Source organism: Hevea brasiliensis, chromosome 1, assembly GCF_030052815.1.
Source record: "Hevea brasiliensis isolate MT/VB/25A 57/8 chromosome 1, ASM3005281v1, whole genome shotgun sequence".
Taxonomy (NCBI): Eukaryota; Viridiplantae; Streptophyta; class Magnoliopsida; order Malpighiales; family Euphorbiaceae; genus Hevea; species Hevea brasiliensis.
Genome location: NC_079493.1, coordinates 33,389,581 through 33,408,256, shown reverse-complemented (window position 1 = coordinate 33,408,256; position 18,676 = coordinate 33,389,581). Strand labels below are relative to the sequence as shown.

General features: G+C 33.1%; 1 protein-coding gene across 1 annotated transcript; it reads right to left on the bottom strand.

Annotated features, from left to right (window-relative positions):
- Positions 1–14,487: 14,487 nt before the first annotated feature.
- On the bottom strand, positions 14,488–14,955 carry LOC131183136 (uncharacterized mitochondrial protein AtMg00810-like). Its single transcript, XM_058153204.1, has one exon. The coding sequence runs from the start codon at positions 14,953–14,955 to the stop codon at positions 14,488–14,490; it is 468 nt and encodes a 155-aa protein (XP_058009187.1).
- Positions 14,956–18,676: the final 3,721 nt, after the last annotated feature.

Genomic DNA, 18,676 nt, shown 5'->3' with positions numbered 1-18,676 from the left:
AATTTTATTAGAGTTTAGATTGCGATGTTAGTTCCTGCATTTGCCATAGGAATACTCAATGTCTCACTATTTAGAGTAGACCCAGGAATAGAGGTAAATGGGATGACCCTAAAGTGAAATTTAACTCTGATTATTATTTTTATTAAATTCCTCCCTTCGCAAAAATTAGGACTCTAATTTTGAATAGGTATTATTTGGTTCCTAGAGATTTTAAAACGAGTGAGGAGAATTCTTAACATACTCATTATTAATCTCATCATCGGTGTCCAAACAATAGAGGATGTTGTGTGTGAAGTAGATATTACAAAAAACTGATAAAAATTGAATTAAGATGGGTTTCGATTTCCATTCCTTTTGATTGAGACTTCAGTCCAAAAGGAAATGTGTTGATTAAAGCCTAGAGAGTTTTATGCATTAATGAGGACTCTCAATTAATGAGTCAAAGTTCCATCATTGGCATAATCAATTGTTATTCTCTACCCATATTAGTTCAATTATTAATGCATTTATAACTTACTGATTTGTAGAGGATTGTTTTAGAGGTAGCCTCCATAAATACCATTCTAGCCTATACAACTATATACATGTTTTATAAAAGGATTCTAACCAACTTCCTAAAAGTATTTTATGTTCTAATAAACTAGTTATTATTCTATTTATACACTTTATTAAAGATATATTATATTGTGTTTGGATTTTTTTTTTTTTAAATCTTAGTTAATGAAGCTATAAAGGGGTACATTAGGTTAACAAATTCAAGGAAGAACTCTCCATTGTACATACAAAAGGGAATTTAGAATAAGAAAAGATTTTAAAGATTCTAAGGAGGACTTTCCTTTGAATCCTCAAGTATAATAGGTATATAAAATTTTGGGATTCAAAGAAGGATTCTCCCATGAACCTAAAATATAGAGATGTTTTTTTTAAAAACTGGTATAAGTTTGAGGAAAGACTTTCCCTCGACCGAAGGACATGCTAAGATTGTATCATTTTGAAAGAATATAATTGAAAATCAAGGAAGAACTCTCCATCGATGTAAGAAAATCGCATATTTGGTAAAACACTTAATATGGGATCAAGGAATAACTTTCCCTCAAAACCCTCGGATAACAAAGGAAATTTTGTTTATTTTAAGAACAGACATAAAAGGAAGGGGTCCAAGGAAAGGACTCTCTTCCGAACCCCATAACTTAAAGAAAGATTGTATTTTAAAATATTACTGTTATAAGGTCATTTTAAGACTTCATAAAATCAATTTACCTACCTTCAAAGATAACCATTATTTAAATACATCAATAATTACTAAGAACCTATTAAAGTGTCGAACTAACCATTTCATCAAGCAATACAACATTATTTCCAAACTCATGTTATTATTTCCAAACTATAAAATAAGAATACAATTCCATATGCATTGTTTTCGAACTCCTCTTATATTTAAAGATAAAATAAAAATAAAAAATAAAATGCCATAAGGACCATTTCGAGCTCCTTTCAGACTTGCAATATAGACAAAAATGCCATAAGCATTATTTTCGAACTCATGTCCTTATATTTGAACTCTTACCATTATTTTCGAGCTCCTTTTATTATATCTGAACTCTTTTAAAAGAAGGATGATAATACTTACAATATCAAACTGAAGTAGCATTCACAAGATAAATAAAAAAAATATTTCAAATGACAATGTAATATTTATGGAGTAAAAATATTTCAACAAAAACATAACAAAAAACATTTCAACGAAAATGAAAAAAATGTAATATATGCAGAGCAAGTATTTCAACCACTGTTGATCTTAACCTTATTCTCTTAAAAGTTCAGTAGAATAACATACTATAGAATATGCCTTGTAAAGGCTGAAAAAGCAAAATGATAAAGAGAGTTCAAATTCTAGCTTATACAGGGCCCAAGGTGTTTGCATGTGACCTAGTTATACCCATTTTAAGGAAAACATATAGACATCCACAGAAGTTGTTTTTTTATTTTTATTTTTTTTACCTGCAATGAGCTTTAATAGTGACGGTGAGAAGTGGGCTCTGACATCTATTGCTTACAAAGGAAATGGAGCTACAGAACTATCAAATCAATCTTTTTGAATTGACGAGCTAAAGTACTTTTGGAATGAGATTTTCAATGTGAAATGTGAGGATTCTAAAAATTGTTGTTTTAAGAGTGTGGAGATTCTTTAGAAAACTAACATTTATAAAGACTCTATTCTCTTCCCTTATACTTTCTAGACTTTCAAAAAGGACCCCTTTAATAGTAAAACTTCGGGTATTTATAGGGAATGGAAGCCCTAAAATGGAGGGTTAGGATTCAAGATGGAAAAAGGAAGGGTTGGAATTTAAAAGGACAAAATCTGAGGGTCAGGAATTAAAGAGATCGAAAATCAAGGGTAGAGATCAACTCAGGACTCTTTTGTCCTTTTCTTCTTTAATCCAAAGGTTGGAAATTATGCCTTACAGACTAGATCAAGGGTGGTTGAGATTAAAAAGTATCAATTTTGTCTTTATTACTTTTTATCCAAGGATTTAGGATTTATCCTTACAAGTATGATCAATGATGAGGATTGATGTGTACCAGAGTGCTTTAACTAACTCAAATCTGATGGTGAAAACTTGATCTACAAAATCAAGGGCTATGATGCAATGGCAAAGTGGTGTGTTTCTGAAATTCTGCCTCGCCCGACCTTTTTACTCGATCCTTATTTGATCTCTTTGTCTGACCTTATTTAGTTTCCTAATCCGATCTCTTTATCTGATCTCTTTATTAGATTTCCTTATCTAATCTCTCTTCATTCGAACCTTTTTCATCTGATCTTTCTTTATCTGATCTCTTTATCTAATCCTACAGTGGTTGGCCATGGTTTAAATTTCCCAGAGCTAGGCCTTCTATTAGTTGAGATCGGAAGCACTGGTCCCATTTGAATCTGAACTTAATTAGGCGAGCTCTATCTTAGCCGATTTTTTTATCATCGATCCCCGATCAAGATTAGTCTAGGAAATTAGGAAAGCATTAAATGTGTATTTACCCAAGACATCGCCTCAAACTTTGCAGCTATTAATGCACAAGGCTATATATAAATTTGAGAGAGGCTGTCATTTCACACTTTGTGCTTTCTCTCAAATCTCTCACGCAAGTTTTCTCTCAAGTTTCCATTCTCCGGTGATGTGTTTTTATTTTGGCAAAGACATAGTCCTTGATTTTTTATTCTCATTTATTATTTTTCTTATTTCACCAGAAAATGAACAGCGGTGACGTTCTGAGAGCAGTGAGTCCATCGTTAGTTAATCTTTCTTAGACCTCTAACGAGGGGGAGGAGGAAAGAACAAGTGGGCGAAATGATTTTGAGATGCTGGCTGGACCGATCTCAAACCAGCCAATCAGGCCGAGGCCAAGAACAGGCTCTGAACCCCAAGAAGGAATCTCTCCTATTGGATAAAGTGACGTCAATTCTAAAGCATTCTAAATTGGTGCAAATAACTCAAGTGTTCAACCTCTCGGTTGATGCGTACGAGCTCATCAGATGCCACAGGGATCTCCGAGCCGATCACTTTTTCAAGAATGGAGATCAGATCATTGTATACAAGGAATAACTAAAAGTCAGGCTGCGGTTTCCCTTGGAGCAGTTCTATAGGGATGTATTGAGCTATCACCGCATCTGTAAAGCTCAACTACACTCAAACTCATGGCGAACACTAGTTGCTTTTTGAGGTTTGTGTCGAGCTAAAGGTCTAGAGCCTACGATGAAAGTGTTTACTGAGCTACACCACCTTAATAGATGAAAGAAGGATGAATACTGGTTCTTCCAAGCAAAGTTAAACTATGGGCTCTTCGCCAAAATCCCCTCCTCTTTGAAGAACTGGAAAGATCAATTCTTCATTCTACGGAGCTGGGATCCCCATGGCTTTGAAGGCATTTCAAATAGTTGGAACTACTTGGCCGAGAGACCTCAGGAGAGGATCATCCTTAGTTAGGATAAGATGGCAGTGGTCAAGGAGCTAAAAAGCCAGGCGAACACTCATCAGTACCTATGCTCCGATGTCATTGCGATTGAATTGAAATGGCGGCTGATGAATGTGGTTGCCCAAGAAAATGTTATGTTTCAACTTTCTGATCTTGAACTCGGAAAGTGTAACTCCCTTATCTTAGTTCTCTTGACTAGTATAAACTCACTAACACTTTTTGGGTGCAGATATTGAGGGTACCGATGCTAATAAGGTGGCAAAGAAGAGGAAGAGAGAGCTCACCCAACAGGTTCTCAAGAAGAAGGAAGCGACTGCTACTGCTAGGGCCAAGGAGCTCGAGGCCCAAAAGAAAGCTCGAGTGGAAGAGATGAACTCTCAAGCTCTGGCTAAAGATGAACCCACCAACGAGAGATCGGCTTCTCCTCCTGACTAACCTCCACTTTTACCACCAACCTCTTGTCACACCTTAACCCTCAGTAACATGTAATATGAACCCGTAGTACATCTAATGAATTATCGTACTTCGCCTACCGGTAACCCATTAAATATACTACAAAGGATTTTAAAATAATTTTATTACTTTTCGAAGGTGGCGAGCACTTTTAGTAGAAATTAAAAACTTTTACTTGAAGTTTAAAGACAAATTAAAATTTTTGTACGTTTTTGTTGTTGCGCAAATTTTGGAAAATTTTCGGCAGAGTGCCATCTAATTTTGGGAAAAACAGTTCTTCAAAACCTGAAAAGAAACATACTTCCAATATTTTCTCAATCACAACTTCAATACAAATCAATTTCATCTCAATCCCATACAATATGCTCAACAAAAAATCAACCGTAATTGGAACATCTCATTTCCGAAAAGGAAATAATTTATCATTCATAAAATACGAAAGAATTATTTACATTAATTACAAAACTTAGAAATATATTTAAATATTACAATAATTTGCATTTTAATTACGTACCCAAAATAACATTACAAGAGTTTTTGTATAACTGCTCAAATAATTTATACACATATATTTACATGCATAATCAAGATCTAATATACAAGGGTATAACTAAATACCCGTACAAAAACCTCAGTGTAGTTTCAACAATCGGCAGCTCACTCTGCTGCCTTTTTCCTTATCTCTATCTACGACAGCAAAAAAAGCTATCGCTGAGTATAAAAATACCCAGTGGTGCACAATAAAATATAAAATGCAAAATATAAAATATTTGTTATTAATTCACAGTTCAAATATTTCACAATCACATTTCAATTTTCAAATCACATTTATCACAAATCACAATTTTCAAAGCTTAATTTAATACAATTTGATCAAACAATTTAATAAACACAGTGTTGCCAATCACTAACACAACTTAGGCCATGACACAAAATTTCCAAACATACCGTGTTTACATTACGACAAGGCAAACTCACCCCACTAATTGAAATCAATAAGGGACGTGGTTAGGTGGCTAATGAGTACTCATCCAAACTCACCTCAGACTGGCAAGCCAGAGAGGGAGGAAAGTGAACAAATATCAAACTCAACCCCACAAGTGGTGGAGGAACATAGTAAGGGACTGCCATGCCAAGTGTGAATAAAAAATAATTTCAAAATCATATTATTCAACATTTCATGCAAAACATTAATCAATTTTCATTTTAAATTTCTATTTACAAAGTAGGTAACACAACATTTCTCAAGGCATTATTTAGCATAAAATGTTCCAATAATGTATTCAAATAAATTTTCTAATAGCAAATCGAAAGTGAAAAGTTATTGTGCACAAACCTCTTTTGTCAACTCAACTTACTCAAACTTTCATTTCTCCTTCGAAGATCCCTTTCCAACTGAAACACAAAAATTTAAAGTGCTTCAGCAATCCATTCAATCCTTTTCTAATAACTAATTCCAATAATTTTACTTTTGCAGTCTTATCCTACCTAATACGGTTCTTAAATTTGGTCCTTTACATTTTTGTGTGTAGTGGCACTATTCAAGTCAAAATGTTGACTTTTCTATACTTAATAGGTTTATTAGTTATAATTGTACTCATATACCACATGTTGGGTGTCAATTTTGTTGGCATTGATTGCCAAATCAATTTCTAAGTCTCCTAAGAGAAATTACAATTTTTTAGTTTTGGTCCCCTATTTTCTACTATTCCATTGGTCTAGTTACTGTGAGAATTTGGCTAAGTGTCCTCCATCAAAGTTGTTCCTTATTGTCTTAAATTTATTTTCCTTTTTGAATCACTCCAGTTGGAGTTTTGTAACCCTAGTTATGGCCATTTGAACATGGCTGGCCAGACTTGGTGTTACCCAGAATTCTGGGCAAATTCTGGATTTTGGCAATTTTTGTGGGTTGACTGCAGGTGGTTTTTCAAATAGGTTATGGTCAAAATTTGGGTTTGTTTTCTTCATGAAAGTTGTAGGGCTATGTCTCAGCTTTCTATTGGTATAAAATTCAGTTCATTTGGAACTTCCTAGACCAAGTTATGGTCATTTATGTAACTACTGTTCATTTGGTCATTTTTGTATAGGTCAGTTTGCCCAATTCTAGATTTGGCCTAATTGTTCACTAAGTTATGGTCACTTTCTAGGCATAATTCCTGAATGAAAAATGTGTCATTTTGTGTTTAGTTTCATGCCCAATTGGCCTCACACCAATTGGGTTGGTAAATTTTTAGTTTTGGTCCCTGAAAGGGACCTAGGTCAAGCTGCCTACAGATTGACCCTAACAAATCTGAATTGGAACTTGGTTCCAACAATTCATACACTCCACAAATGGTCACAATTGACTATTTCTCAACTCAAGTAAGGTCAATAACATCAATTGACCAATTCTCAACTTTTTCTCTAATTTTTCACATGCTCAAAACCCTAAATTACATAAAGTTCAATCTAATGCATTCAAAACATATATCCATGCTTCACATACACAACTCAACCTAAACAACCATTCAAACACCTCAAAATCATTCATTTCAAACCCTAACACAAGTTGGCCAAAATTTCCTTTTTGGTCCCCCAACAATTGTTTTCTATTTGATTTTACACAAATTTTAAGTTATTTTCACTTGTACAATGTTAATTCTATAAGCATAAATCAATTTAAGTTAGGAGAGAGATTTACCTCATATGGAGCTTTTCAATTCTCCAATTTTTCTCTTCCTTCTTGTTCCCAAAGAGTTTATCTAGGTTTAAGGGTGAAATTTAGTGTTGGGATTTAGGGGATTTATGGAAGGGAACCAAAGAAATTTAAGCTTTCTATTCTTTAACAATGGTGGAAGATGAAGGAAGAGAAAGACAAGAGAGAGGGAGTTACGGGAAACAATGAAGAAGAGAAGACCAATTTCATTTCTTTTAAATTTTTTTGATTCTTATCTCTTATTTGACTTGGTCAAAATATAATTAATTGGAAATTATTTTTATGGTCATGCATGATGTCATCTTGGATGATGTCATAATTCTATTTTCATTTTCTTTTCTTTTTCTTTTGTTTTCTTCACACTTCTTTAATTTTATTCTTGATTTTGAAATTTTCTTTTCTCCAATTTTATTGGACAGTTAGGTCAGGAGTCAGCTCTAAGGGTGAATTGACCAAATTGTCCCTCGCTGGTTCAATCCGATTTGCAAGTTATTCGATATTTCTTTCGAATTCCTGACCTAATTATTTGACCTGCTTAACAACTCTTTTTTGTGATTTTCTCTTTTTCGCTGTGTTTACAATGGTCCTAAGGATCGGGGCGTCACATTTTTCGATTCAAAATTTGAGTTAAGATTAACCTTGCAGTCATTTGCCGAGAAGATCACCCATCGCTGTGACTCTCGGCTCATTTAACTTTTTAGACTTTGTTTTTCTTCTTTATACTTAACTATTTGGCAATTACTAATTATTTACGTTTAGGGCTTATCTAGTTGTCTTAGATGATATTCTAATCCCCTTAATTGTCCGGACCGATACCGATCACCAGTACAGTAAAATATACCAGGCTATGCAAATAGGGGTGTTACACCTCTGCTGTGTCTGAGGGTGGTTCATCTAGGCAAGCTGGCTCATCTGGACATCTAATCTCCAGGGGTGTGCTAATGTGATCTCTAGAGAAGAATAGAACCGTAAGACCTAGCCTGGTTCACTGGCACAATAATCTATTTTGTGGAAGATAGAGCTCAGATGGCCCCAGAGAGCATCGACGATCTCTTTAACCACTCGATGAGCCTAAGTCTAGAAGCTGTGGCCACCCAGCACATGGTGCAAGGAAAGGTGAATTTCTTGAGACAAGAGGTGTCTAAGGCAGTTGATGAGCTCATTGCTTACAAAGGCCAATTGATCACTGCCAACGCTCAGGTTAAAGAACTTGAGCAATAGTTGAAGTCTTCTGAGGATGTTATAGCTCGACAGCAAAAGGAACTTAAGGATGCCTAGGACGGCTAAGCAGCTGACTTGACTTGGCCAAATACACTAAAGATTTAAAGGCAAAGGAGGACGAGCTGAAGGCAAAGGAGAATGAAGCTCTCTCGAGAGAAGCTAGCGCTTATGTACAAGCTCATAGTGATTTCCTTGCCAAATTGCTTAAACGCTATCCTCAAGAAGGCTTCTCCTAACTTGAGAAACTCACTTTAGGTGTAGAGGCTGAGAGTGAGAGTGAACGGGAGGGAAATAATGTAGATGAGGCTTAGGTTGGGGGAGATCCGCCTGCTGAGTGACTTTTTCTAATTTTATCTCTTAAATAATAAAACATCTCTTTTAAGATTGATCTTTTAACATTTTTGCTTTCAAACTTTCTAGTATTAGAATTTATTAAAGATTGGATAATCTTAAGACTGGACTTCAATTAAAACCTAAAAACAATTGAAATTGTTTTAAGAATATAAAATTGAGCTTTATCGAGATCGAATAGCCAGCATGAAGAAATTGAACTTAAAATATGAAATCGAACTTTGATTAAAACTTGAACAAAATTGAAGTTTAAACAAGTATTATAAAATTGAGTTTTATTGAGATCGGATAGCCAGCATGAAGAAATTGAACTTCCCTTAGATAATCATAAAACCGAAGTTCGTTATCAAAAATTGGATGAGCATACAAAAGATTAAAATTCAATTACAGCATTTGGGATAAATTTTAGTTAAGACTTACTAAGTGGACAATTAGACATGTAATTAAAACTTAAAACTTAAGTGATAAAAAAAAAAGCAAATTGCATTAAACTTCAATTGTTATTTTCACCAAGCCAATTAGAAAGAATTCATTTAGTGGGCCAAAATATGGTGTCTATGGCTGCCCCTCTTTACATGTTTTCTATTAGAGGGAACAAAATTTTTGATTCATTTTCTCTTTTAATAAAAAACATGCAAAGACATAAACTTATATTCTGGACTGGTCGAAGATAAAACCCAATTCAATTTTAAGATAATGGGGAAAAGAAGCTATGCCATACAAAATCTGAGAAATGCCTTATGTTTTAAAATCAGGAAAATTAAAATAAACTTAGATCTTGAATTCAGAGGTTGAAAATAGGAAAATTAAAATTAACATGGATCTTGAATTCAGATGTTGAAAATAAGAAAATTAAAATTCTAAAATTAAAATCAACATGGATCTTGAATCTAGAGGTTGAAAATAAGAAAAATATTCTAAAATTAAAATCAATATGGATTTTGAATCCAGATATTGATATAGGAAAATTGAATGCTGAAATTAAAATCAACATGGATCTTGAATCCAAAGGTTGATAACAGAAAAGTTAAATGCTGAAATTAAAATCAACATGAATTTTGAATCCAAAGGTTGATAACAAAAAACTTAAAATTCTAAAATTAAAATCAATGTGGATCTTGAATCCAGAAGTTGATAATAGTAAAATTAAAATTTTAAAATTAAAATCAATATAGATCTTGAATGCAAAGGTTGATAATAGGAAAATTGAATGCTGAAATTAAAATCAACATGAATATTAAATCTAGAGGTTGATAACAGGAAAATTAAAATTCTAAAATTAAAATTAACATGGATCTTGAATCTAGAGGATGATAACAGGAAAATTAAATATTAAAATCAAAATCAATATGAATCTTGAATTCAGAGGTTGAAAACAGAAAACTTAAAATTAAAATTAACACAGATCTTGAATCCAAAAGTTGGTAATAGAAAACTTAAAATTCTAAAATTAAAATCAATATGGATCTTGAATCCGGAGGTTGGAGGCAAAAAAATCAAAAAATAAACTGAAATTAAAGATCAACATGAATCTTGAATCCAAAGGTTGATAACAGGAAAACTATATATAAAAAGAAAACAAATAATTGTCATTGGGATGAATGAATACGTTGATTTTGAGCCTTATAAAAGCATATGATGAATGCTCAATTATCAATCACTTATTAATGAATAAATTTGCATAAGTATAACTTAATGCTTGGACTTTAAAGCAAACTTAGTGGGAGAATTTTACCTGGTCAAAAAGTTTACTTATCCATGGACTAAAAAATGAGGAGTTAACAAGGGAAGCAAAAATAGATCCAAAAACAAGGTATTTTATACTTTCGTATTCCAAATCTTCTTTCATATTTCATTTATCCTCTTTAACCATCTTTCTGGAAGTCATTCAGAGTCTCCTGTTATAGAGTTGTCTTCTCAAATTTTCACCTTCCATTCTTATCTTACGAGGAGCGCCTTTTAAGGTTTTCACTCTCATGTTTTTTTCTTCCAAGAAGCCCTTTCAGGTTTTCAACCTTCCCTTATTTTGCAGAAAGTGCCCTTACGGGTTTTTGCCTTCTTTCCCCCATTTTGCTAGAAGCGCCCTTTTAGGTTTTCACTCTCACTTTTTTTCTTTTTTATTTTCGTAATAACTCGAGTCCCAATCCCTTTGGTAATCTCTTATGTCAATATGCTGTTTGTTCACCAATTGTTTTATTTCATGCAATCTCAAAGCAATGTATATATAATTATTTATGTGTTTAAAGTCTTACCTTATAATGAAACATTAATGAGTTGATAGCACATATTCCAAAGTAATTAGGCTAATGGTAAGTCATGCACAAAGTATAAAAAAAATTGACATAAATTTTGGTTTCAAAAATGAAAAAGTGGAATACATGAAAGGGTTTTACAATTTTGGAAGAAAGATAAGGGAAATCTCACGAATTCCTTTTAATTAACCCTTAGGACCCATCATTGCCACAGATACTAGTAATGCCAAAAGAATCATTATTCCATGGTCATCGACTTCCTCTTAACTTTGTACTTGTCAACCTCCTCTTAACTTTGTACTTGTCAACCTCCCCTTAACTCTTATTAGTATTTTTATTAAATTCCTCCCTCCGCAAAAATTAGGACTCTAATTTTGAAGAGATATAATTTGGTTCTTAGAGATTTACAACGAGTGAGGAGGATCCTTAGCTTACTCATTATTAACCTCATCATCAGTGTCCAAACAATAAATATGTTGTGTGTGAAGTGGATATTAAAAAAAACTGATAAAAAGTTGAATTAAGATGGGTTTCGATTTCCATTCCTTTGATTGAGACTTCAGTCCAAAAGGGAATGTGTTGATTAAAGCTTAGAGAGTTTTATGCATTAATGAGGACTCTCAATTAATGAATCAAAGTCCCATCACAGGCATAATCAACTATTATTCTCTGCTCTAATTAATTCAACTTACTGATTTATAGAGGATTATTTTAGAGGTAGCCTACATAAAATACCATTCTAGCCTACACAGTTATATACATGTTTTATAAAAGGATTCTAACCAACTTCCTAAAAGTATTTTATGTTCTAATAAACTGGTTATTATTCTATTTATACACTTAATTAAAGATATTTTATATTGTGTTTGGAGTTTTTTTTTTTTTCAATCTTAGTTAATGAAGCAATAAAGGGGTACTTTAGGTTAACAAATTCAAGGAAGAACTCTCCCTTATACATATAAAAGGGAATTTAGAATAAGAAAAGATTTTAAAGATTCTAATGAGGACTCGCCTTTAAATCTTGAAGTATAATAGGCATATAAAATTTTGGGATTCAAAGAAGGATTCTCCCATGAACCTAAAATATAGGGATGTTGTATTTAAAAACCAGTATAAGTCCGAGGAAAGACTTTCCCTTGACCTAAGGACATGCTAAGATTATATCATTTTGAAATAATATAATTAAAATTCAAGGAAGAACTCTCTCTCGATGTAAGAGAATTTCATATTTGGTAAAACACTTAATATGGGATCAAGGAAAAACTTTCCCTCAAACCCCTCGGATAAAAAAGGAAAATTTGTTTATTTTATGAACAAACATAAAAGGGAGGGGTCCAAGGAAAGGACTCTCTTCCGAACCCCATACCTTAAGGAAAGATTGTATTTTAAAATATTACTGTTATAAGGTCATTTTTAGACTTGATAAAATCAATTTACTGACCTTCAAAGATGACCATTATTTAAATACATCAGTAATTACTAAAAACCTGTTAAAGTGTCGAACTAACCTTTTTATCGAACAACACAACATTATTTCCGAGCTCATGTTATTATTTCAGAACTATAAAATAAGAATACAATTCCATATGCATTGTTTCGGAACTCCTTTTATACTTAAAGATAAAAAAAGAAAACTAAAATACCATGAAGACCATTTCTGAACTCCTTTCAAACTTACAATATAAATAAAAATGCCATAAGCATTATTTCTGAACTCATGTCCTTATATCCAAACTCTTACTATTATTTCCAAGCTCTGTAATGCCCTCACTTTAGACAGTTCTGTACATTCTACTATTCCGACAACTAATGCCTAGTCGGATAGTCAGGATGTCTGGAACTACACTTAAACTAGAGTGAGGAGACATAAATTGATTGAATAAAGACCAAGTAAAATTAAGAAAAAATAAAAGAAATGAAGTGCTAATAAGTTAAAGGAGCCAAGGTCCCTGCGATGGGTAACCCTAACGGGAAGTGACTGTGAAGACAGTTGCCAACCCCAGACTCATGGGGAACCCTATGAGATAAATATTTGGGATTTAAATGAAGGAATTATGAGGTTTAAATGAAAATAAAAATATCAAGGAGATACAAGAAAATTTATGTCAATCGGTAAAGACAATTATAACATAAGGAGTGCAATAAAGGGCATTTTGGTCATTTCAGATGAAGAGTTAATTTTTGACCAAATGTCAATTAAATTAAGTGCAAATTTATGTAGTGAAATATGATAGAATTATGATGAAAATACTATTAAAGAAATGTAATTGGAAAAGAAAAAGAAAAAAAAAGAAAATTTAAATGTACTTATGACCTAAGCATTACAAAATAATGACCTCATTAAAATTTAAACCAATTGAAATTAGACAACTAAATATAAATAGAGAAAAATTAATTAAATGAACCAAAACCTCATCTTCTTCTTCCTTGAACCATCTTGGCCGAACCACCATTGCCCTTCCTCCACCATTTTTTTTAAGCTTTCAAGCTTGATTTTCCTTCCATTCTCACCCTAAAACCCATACTTGTCTTCACAAAAATTTGATTCTACACCTTGGGGAAGAAGTTGGCAACAACAAGGAGTAGAAATAGTGAAGTTTCAACAAGTCAAAGCTTGGTCACAAGTGATGTTAGTGCAATTTTCTAACTTCCCTCTTCTTAAGTTCTTGAAACTAGGTTGAGGTATGTTAGAATTGATTAAAATTTGAAGGAATTGATGCACAATTGAAACCCTAAAATTTTGGTCAACATGGATGGTGGGATGGATTGATGTGTTTGATGGCTTGAAGTTTGTTTATGTGTGTTGATGGATGTATACACATGATTTGTAATTGAAGTTGAGTGAATTGCATGGTGTTGCATGAGTTGAGAATTTTGATAGTTAGGGTTTTGATCCAAAATTTAGGGTTTATGAATTGATACCTAATTGATATTGTTGAGACCATTTATTGACTATTTGAAGTGCAATGAACGTAATTGAAGTTTGGTAATTGGTGAAATTAAGATTGGAAGTGTTGAATTTCTGTGCAGGAATTTTATAAAACAAATCAGAAACTGGTTGATCTTTTCTGCACACTTCTTTAATTTTTGTTGTTCCATATATATAGAGTACAATGAGTATCTTTAGCAAATATATAATGAAACTAAATCCCTACATAAAAGGAATTGATATGGTAGAAATCCTGTAACAAATGGAATTAGAATTGACTAATTTAAAATAGAAAATCATAGCTGTTATCTTTCCTTAATATCCCTCCACAAACAGATGGGAGGAACAACCAGCAGTTTGTCCTTCAAGTGGAGGAACCGTTACTTAGTCAAGGGCTTGGTCAAAACATCTACTAACTGGTCAACAGTTGGAATGTAAGACACTAGAAGATGTTTCTGGTGAACCTAATCACGGACAAAATGAAAGCCGAGTTCCAAATGTTTGGAACGAGAATGGAAAACCAGATTGGCGGCTAGATATGTGGCAGCAACATTATCACTCCAAATTTTTGGTATTGTAGTAAGAGGTTGGCGAAGCTCGCGGAGAATACATTAAAGCTAATAAACCTCAGATGCTGCCAAGGCTAAGGCACGATATTCTGAGTCAGTACTAGACCTTGCCATAGTTCGTTGTTTCTTCAAACACCACGAGATCAAATTAGAACCATGAAACACAGCATAAGCTAAAGTACTCTTGCGATCGGCTTTGTCACCGCCCCAATCCACATCAGAAAAAGATATAAGATTATTAGAATGGGAAGAACGGAGAACCAGGCCATGATCAGTGGTGCCTTTGAAATAGCGAAGGATCCGCTTTACAGCTTGCCAATGATTAATAGAAGGAGTATGCATGAATTGAGCTACTTTATTGACAACCATAGTAATATCAAGCCGAGTAAGTGCTAAGTATTGAATGGCCCCCACTACATGTTGAAACAGAGTTGGTTCTTCAAAATGGTGAGAAAAATCAACTTCTAAGAATGTTTGCGACAAAGAAGGTGCTGAAATAGCAGTAGCCTCATGCATATTAACACGGCGTAAAAGATTCCAAATGTACTTGGATTGAGAAAGTTAAAGGCAAGTTGGAATCCAAGCAACTTCGATACCAAGAAAATATGTGAGAAAGGCCTAAATCCTTGAGAGTAATTCTAGTCCCAAGCCGTTGAATTAAAGTGCAAAGTAGAATAGGTGTAGAACCTGTCAAAATGAGATCATCAACATACACAAAACAATAAGCAATACGATCACCATTGTGATAGATAAAGAGAGAGTTATTAGCCTTTGATCCTTTGAAGCCAAGATGTTATAAGGCTTAGGCAAGACAAAAATACCATGCCCGCGGAGCCTGTCACAACCCATATAAAGATTTCTTTAAAAAACACACATGATTGGGCTTTGTGCGATCCAAGAAGCCTTGGGGTTGTTCCATATACCCTGGTTCTTCTAGTGTCCCATGCAAGAAAGCATTGGAAACATCAAGTTGTCGAATGGGCCAGTTAGAATTGACAGCAATAGACCAAATGAGATGAACAATTACTGGTTTTATAACAGGACTGAATGTTTCAACATAATCCACGCCGGGCCATTAATAAAATCCTTTGTGTCATACATTACCCTTCTATAAGGCATAACATGATCCTGTAGTATACATAATGAATTACCAAACTTCGCCTATTGATAACCTATTAAATACACTGCAAGGAATTTTAAATAATTTCTTACTTCTTTTTAAAGTAGTGAGCACTTTTGACAGGTGTTAAAACTTTTTAATCGAAGATAAATCACACATTAGGTCTGAAATAGTCATAAATTTTATAAAAATTTAGGCAGAGTGCCGTTTGTATTTTGTGAAAACAGTTTTTCAAAAACCTATAAAAAAGTACTTCCAATATATTTTTTTCAATCCCCAACTCTAATAATAGCTCAACTCAAATCAATTTTCACAACACAAGTCAAACTCAAATTCAACAATTCCAAAAATAAAGTGCAAAATAACTGAGTATTTCAAAAGCTGAAAAAAGAGAATTGTAATACAACATTTTGACAGGCCAAAATAATTTACAACTTTATTTTACAACTGCTTAAGACCAAGTACAATATATACATACAGTTCACATACATTACAATAATATTTACAAGGAAGTGGTATACTCAATATACCCAGAAAAATCCCAAAGCGAAGTCACAAACAGCCTACTCTACTGCTTTGTCTGTCTATCTACCTGCGACAGCAATGAATAAGCTATCGCTGAGTAAAATTTACTCAGTGGTGCACAATAAAAATTTAAAATACAGTATATAAAACATTTATTGACAATTCACAATTCAAATAATTCACAATTTCATATCACAATTTTCAAAGCTCATATAACACAAATTTGATCAAATAATTTAATAAACACAGTGTTGCCAATCAATAACACAACTTAGGTCATGACACAAAATTTTCTGAACATGCCGTGTTGTACACCACGACAAGGCATACTCACCCGACTAATTGAAATCAATGAGGGAGGTGGCTAGCTAGATAATGAGTACTCATCCATACTCACCTCAGACTGGCAAGTCAGAGAGGGAGGAATATAGTCATACTCACCCCATAAATGGAGAACGAACATAGTGATAGTACCATGCCAAGTGTGAATCAAAAACAATTTCAAATCACAATATTTAAATATTTCATACAAACCACAAATCACATTTTATCTCAAATTTTCTATTTATAACATAGGCAACACACAAATTTCAAATAAAATTTCCAATGCCAAAATAATAAAAATTATTCATAACTCTTATTCAATTAGCTTTTTAGTAAAAATAGTGAATTTAAAATGTTGTGAACAAGCACAATTTAAAACTATAATATTCAAATGTAATTCAGGCAGCAATCAAACAAACCTCATTTCAAATCTCCATTTCTAAACTAGGCAATAAACTTTTCTCAAATAAATTTTCTAAAGCCATAAATTCACAACTCATTTCTCTAAATAAATTTTCTAGTAAAAGCAAAGAATATAAAAAATATTGTGTACAGACCTCAGATGAGTCACCTCTTGGCCTTGATTCAATGTTCCTTATGCTTTTCAATATTCTTTTTAACTGAAAGACATAATTTAAAGTGTTTCAGTACTCAGTTAAATTGTTTCCAATAATAAAATCCAATAACTAAATTTTATTGATACTATTCACTTCAATTCATTTCATTAGTCAACCATAATGTTGACCTTTAATACACACTAGGTGAATTAATTTTAATATTACTAATATATCACATTTTATAGTCCTCAAGTATTGGTATATGTTACCAATTTCATTTTAAAGCTTATTGCATTTTATTTCAATTTTTCAGATTTGATGCACTACTTTGATCTAGCTAATTGACTTATTTCCCTTTGTTTCTGGGTCCTGGTCAAAAGAGCAATATTGTAGGTTTATGTATTAATGACATTTTGGCACTAATTTCATGTCATTTGGAGTTTTCTAGACCAAGTTATAGTCATTTTACTAATGCTGGACAGGTTGCTTTCTTATTGCAAATTTTAGGTCAAGTCAATTCTGGCAAATTTTGTGACTGAATTTGTGCAAGAAAATTGACTTGGAAAATGGCATTTCTGGGTTCTATGATCTTCACAAAAGATGTATCCCTATGTCTAAGCTTTCCAGCAGTGTAAATTTCAGGTCATTTGGAGCTGTTTTGAGTGAGTTATGGCCAAAAGACTGACTACTATTCAAATGGTCAATTTCTGGGTTACCAAGTTTGTAATTCCGGATTAGGTCAGTTTTAGTGTCACTTTTCGGACAGAATTTTGGTATGCTTTTAAGATGAAAGTTGGCACATTTTGTGCTTAGTTTTACCTCTAATTGGCCTCATTACCAATTAGGGTCACACATTTAGGGTTATAAGCTTAATTACATACCGCCCTTAAACATTTTGCTCAAACACCTATCAATTGTACATTAACCTTGTTATAAGTCCACTTCTCTACCAAATTCTGAATTGGTACTAAACCATAACCACTCAACACATCACATTTTTGTCAACTTGGGCAGAATATAACAATTCATAATACATCAATTACAACTCAAAATTTCAAAGTCCAATTTCAACAAGACATACACATGAATATCTCTCATTAACACATCTAATTTCCCAACAATAATTACATACACATTCTGCCATCCTTGGCACATAATTCACCAAACAATTACATGAATTTAAACACTCTACCATGCATCACAAGGCTGCTCAATTTACACATATACATCAAGCTTCCATTTTCAATTCACAAACTCACAACTAAAACTATACATATAATAATCAAACTCTTATACATTTGAGCATTCTAATTAACCTCATTACCCATCAAATTCAAGTGAAAACAACTCAAACTTCTTCAATATCCATGGCTGCCAAAAATAGAGCACCTCTATAACTCATCAAAACCTCAAAATTTTTTCATCAATTTACTTATCTCAAGCTTCACACAAGCTTTACTTAAGAAAGGAAGGAGTTTGGACACTTACCTATTGTTGAAGCTTGTTAAATCTTCTTCAAATCCTTCCCTTTTTGCTCCCAATATGCTGTCCAAGATGTATAGACAAGAATTTGTGAAGACACTTGCAAGATTGGAGCTTGATCATGGAGAGAAGTGAGCTTGGGGTGTGGACAACAATGGTGGACTTTAGGGAGAAATGAATTTGGCAATTATGAAGGTTAAGTGGAGAAGATGAAGTGCAGAATATTAGT